Source organism: Triticum aestivum, chromosome 3D, assembly GCF_018294505.1.
Source record: "Triticum aestivum cultivar Chinese Spring chromosome 3D, IWGSC CS RefSeq v2.1, whole genome shotgun sequence".
Taxonomy (NCBI): domain Eukaryota; kingdom Viridiplantae; phylum Streptophyta; class Magnoliopsida; order Poales; family Poaceae; genus Triticum; species Triticum aestivum.
The window spans coordinates 6,177,107-6,181,971 of NC_057802.1; the positions used below are offsets into that span (position 1 = coordinate 6,177,107).

At 46.6% G+C, this 4,865-nt stretch overlaps 1 protein-coding gene across 1 annotated transcript; it reads right to left on the reverse strand.

The window, feature by feature from the left end:
- Positions 1–326: 326 nt before the first annotated feature.
- On the reverse strand, positions 327–2,653 carry LOC123073658 (uncharacterized). Its single transcript, XM_044496720.1, has 5 exons — positions 2,455–2,653; positions 2,260–2,351; positions 1,881–2,154; positions 1,304–1,432; positions 327–863 (listed from the first exon to the last, which is right to left on the reverse strand). The coding sequence occupies exons 1-5, from the start codon at positions 2,506–2,508 to the stop codon at positions 636–638; spliced, it is 777 nt and encodes a 258-aa protein (XP_044352655.1). The 5' UTR covers positions 2,509–2,653; the 3' UTR covers positions 327–635.
- Between the last annotated feature and the right edge of the window lie 2,212 nt (positions 2,654–4,865).

Sequence of the window (4,865 nt, forward strand, 5' to 3'; positions counted from 1 at the left end):
CTACACCAACTTGACTGTTTATACCGATGTGCAAGTACAGTGTTCATCTAAGCTTGGTTCAAAATCCCGCTGCATTGCAGATACATGAATATGATTTTTTTTGAGGGATTGTTGGTACATGAATATGATACATGAATATGATTGTTGGTACTCCCTCTGTAAAGATTTATAAGAGCATTTAGAACACTAGAATAGTGATCTAAATGCTCTTGTATTTCTTTACGAAGGGAGTACTTGATAGGCCACACTTGGCAGTGCAACAGAGATTCTTGATGGCAGACGGCTGGAGAAATGTATACACGGTTGAATTAATCGTGACCTCATGACCAGTATTTCAACATCTTGATTGAATTTTGACATCAACATTCAACATGTTCTGCTGAAAGCAGAAGAAAATGAATACACGAACAACCATTTGCTAGGAGCCCTATCCTGAATATACACTGCCGACTGAACAATGTCTTCACTCGTATGCGAATTTCAATATGTTGCATAGCCACAGTTTCAGATTGTTGCAGAAGCACAACACCTCATCGTGTGAATTCAACTCTGTACGAAGAAAAAACCCGATGTCGTGGGCTCTACCAAGTCCAAGTACATCCTCGTGTTCCAACATCGTTCAACTACTAGTGAGATCACCAGATGAATTTCGGGTCGATCTCCTGATCCCAGGACCCTCCCAAGGCATGAATTTCTAAGCGGATACCTTCGCACTTCTTAACACCTTCATTGATGCGTTGCCACAGATCACTCAGATCATCCCTCCCATTCGTCGACTGCCTCTCCATGATCACATTATAGATCACCTCCATCTTCTGTAATTCCTCAGCTAAATCACCTTGTATTGAAGATAGGTACCATTGCTGCAATGCATAGACACGTTAGCCAGGTGTACCAGCAGAAACATACAACATTCAGATAATAAACGACTCATTTCTTAGTTTAAATATTCAAGCATTTAACCTGTGTACAACTCAAATATGCATAAGCTAGCACTAATCCACTTATGCAAGTTGCAACTCCACCCCATATAGAAACATAAAAAGATGATCGACGTAGTAGTGAACTGCTTAGGCTTATGCAGAGGCCGGGTGTAGCTCATTATAATTGTATCCGTCGATGCTATATTTTGAGTCAATAAAACCACCCTTTATCGAAAAAGTAGTGAACTGCTTGAAGGTGCGTGACAGTTTAGGCTTTCAGACACTTAACAGATCCTTTAATCTGAAGTACATTTCAGGAAAATAAAAGAACGTTGTATTCATTGGTCTGTCATGACAATGAGAAGTGTAAACGACATTACCTTAAAACTGTGAGTGCTCAGAGCAGTGGTTCTGTGAGCTTGAGGCTGGAGCGGAGGGAAGGGAGCTGGAGTGGAGCAGGCGTGACCTCTGGTATTAGAATGGCCATCTGCTGGTGTTATCTCTGATTTCTGAACCACAAAATTACAGTCAGTCACTAGACACAGCAAAAAGTTCCTAGCAAACAGGCGTATCAATGAAGTTAAATGGATGGAAATAACCCCTAAACTGAGCAAATAATTCTAAAACAGAACAAATAATTGCTTGAACAAATAATGCAGCAAAATATAACAGATTCCCTTGGACTAAAAACTTCAGAAGTTAATGGCTAAGAATGTCAGCTGTGTATTTTTCCCTCTAAAATGTGTTCAGAACACTATATCCCCCAGAACAATCACCAATCTTCCCATATGGCACACATATGTTATCGCTCATTATACGGACAGACCAGATTGAAGGAGCTAAGGTGTGTTGAGCTGCGGATAGTGAAGACTGCCGCTCACATCAACAGATAAAATTTATCAATAAAGAGTTTGGAACATAGCATCGACTACGAGTGAGTCGAACAAATAGACTTACTCCTGTGGATTTCTTGGAGATTGTTGTTTCAGCTCTATCACATGCATGATCCTCCCCTTTAGCCGCTGCACCATTCGCTTCAAGTGACGAGACGCTTTCCCATTTGCCATACCTTGAGGTGAAGGTACCTCCGCCAAAATATTTCGCTAACTTCAGCACAGCTGCACGCACACAGGAATCCCATTCCCTTGCAATATCATTGATGGACCTATGCTCAGCTAGGGCAAGCTTGAACTGCTTGTGGACCGAGTTTGACATGGCCTTGAACTCATTCCTGCAGATAGTTGATAGCACTGGGTTACTGAAAAAACAGCAGATTTGTTTACTGTAACCAACAGGAGCTTAAAGAGATCACCATCAACTAACTACTTCAACTCACCTCTCCTGCCCATCTTCGTCATCCTCAACAAGCACAGGAGAACTCCTTGGGTAATCCGCGGGGACAAGTAGTTTTGCAGCGCTGATAGGAGGCTGTATTGTTCACGAAATTAGACAATGAAGCAACTAAAAATTAACTAATTTACGGTGATATTGAAGCGATTTTAAGCAACAGTAGTTGTCTCTACAGGTGTACCTTTTCTGATCTTGCAAATAAGGCTTTGAGGTCAGGAGCAACGGCCACGGCCATGTAGGAAAGGGTAATTACTGTCCCGGCATCAGCACTGTCGCTTATAACGTTGATCTCCGTGTCAACGAATGAGTTGTTGATGTTTTTAATCTCCTCATCAAGAAAAGCGTTTGCAATCTGCAAGCGAACAACTTAAAGATTATTGGATTCTTAGATTTAAAGCTTAGTACAGCCGGCAAGAAAACAAGTTATGGTTTCATATTCACATACTAAGGATATGTTGGATTTGAACTAAGTAATGCGTATACCAAAGAAAGCCCCCACAATTATGAATGGTCAACTGGACCCTGGCGTGGTTCAATGCAATTATCCGACAACAAGACAATGGTATCACAAATCACCATCAACGCACCCCTTGCTAACCAACCTATTCCGAACACCTAATGCCGCGTCTTCCTGTTGTGCTCCTCTTGGGTTCAGTTCCCAAAGTTCATCAGGTTCAGTTCAGGAAGGGTGTTCATCATCAGGTTCAGCTAATGGTGTGGCCACACCATTCTCGAACTGAACCATTCAGCAGCAGGCAGCAGCACAGATAATGGTGAGCAGCAGGTTCATTTCAAGAATACCCAAAGTCCCAAATGACATGGCAATGGCAAAAATACAGATACTGAAGAATGATACAGCATAAAAATTGCAGAGAAACTAAACAAGAGAAGGAAGAGAAGCTATACGCGCAGGGCCGCATCATGGCAACAGGATTGGTCCAGCGGCTCTGGTCCATCAGCGTGGCCCTGATTGCGGCCACCGCCGCCGTCGCCGCCGTGCAGATCACCTTGACCCTGGGAGTCCATCAGCACCTCGAGGACCACGCGCGTGAGGGAGAGGGTCTTGGGGTTGATGCTGCTCGGAGCTGGTGCGCACAGGATCGGGGACGCACCGCGCGAGGACGAGCAGGAGGCCCTGCGCTCGCCGGGGTGTGTTGGACCGAGGGGAGACACCGCCGGAGTGATGCGAGCGCGCTTGGCGGATTGGAGTTCGCGCGGAGGCACCGAGCTCCTCGACGATGAGCCGGTGCGGCGCGGAAGTCTTGAACCGGGGCCGGAGGGATACGAGCGCGTTTGACGAGTTAGAGTTCTCGGAGCAGGCGCAGAGGCACCGGGCTCGACGGCGGTGAGGTCTGTGCGGCGCGCACGGACACGAAGGGGAGCCGGTCGACGCAGCGAGGGGCTTGAACCGAGGGGAGACGGGGCGAGAGGACGGGGAGGGGGCGCGGCCCGTCGACGGCGAGCCGCTGCGGTGGCGGTGCGGGGATTCGGTTACGGAGCTGGAGCCGTCGATTCAATTTGGTTTGTTGAGTTCTTGCGTCCGAGCGGGAATTTCAATTTTGGCTGTCCCTCCTTGGGCTGGGTGGGGGTTTTTTCTCCAAGGGAAGACGTCCAACAATGTGTTGGACATTTTTTTCTTCCTTTTAATTCAATTAGACAATTCTCAAAAGAATAATTCAATTTGATATATAAAATAGAGAAATCAAGCGTCTTCGATGGCCCCTGGCGGCAATCTCAAAGCACCCTCCGCAACCCCAGCGACGTACCGCTTCGCCCCCAACCCAAACTGCACGAGGCGATTTGAAATAACTGCCCCATTCCTACGCCGGCAACGCCGCAGGTCCTCGCCTCCGCCTGCCGCTCCGACGATGGCAGAGGTGGGACCCCTCCCCCCAGTGATTTGGCTAGTAGATAGGGTAGGGCCTCGTTTGTCCTTGGGACGTCCGTTCGATGGAGGGGATGACGCCGCGTCGGAATAAATTGCCTCTGCCCTTCCTTCATCTCAGCAGCGCTCCAATCAGTGCTTGCGAGGGGGCAATTGGCTCTCGTGTCTCTGCGGTCTTCATATCTGGAAAGTGTAGGTGTCGCGGGTCGGCGCACGACATCTTCTTCGATGTCGTCGACCTGCCCAAAAATCTTTGGTGGCTTGAAGTTGAGCTTGTGGATGGCGGCAGGCGGCGACGCCCTTCTTCTTCAACCTTGTCGATAGCACCTACCCTTGTGATTTGCACTCCTCTCTTTCTCCTTGCTTCTCTTCTACTCCCTCTGTTTCTAAATATTTGTCTTTTTAGAGATTCCAAATGGACTACCACATACAGATGTATATAGACATTTTTTAGAGTGTAGATTCACTTATTTTGCTCCGGATGTAGTCACTTGTTAAAATCTCTAGAAAGACAAATATTTAGGAACGGAGGGAGTAGTTATTGTCTTCTGTTTTTTGCCCTTCTTCATTTCTTCTTCTGAAGTGGTGGTCGTATGATTTTTCTGCCTTTCATCTTTCCCCACTCACTGACATCTTTACAAGGCATAATAATGTGCTCATATGCTTTGCAATAAGTTGCAATGGAGTAACATGAGTTCATCCTAGAC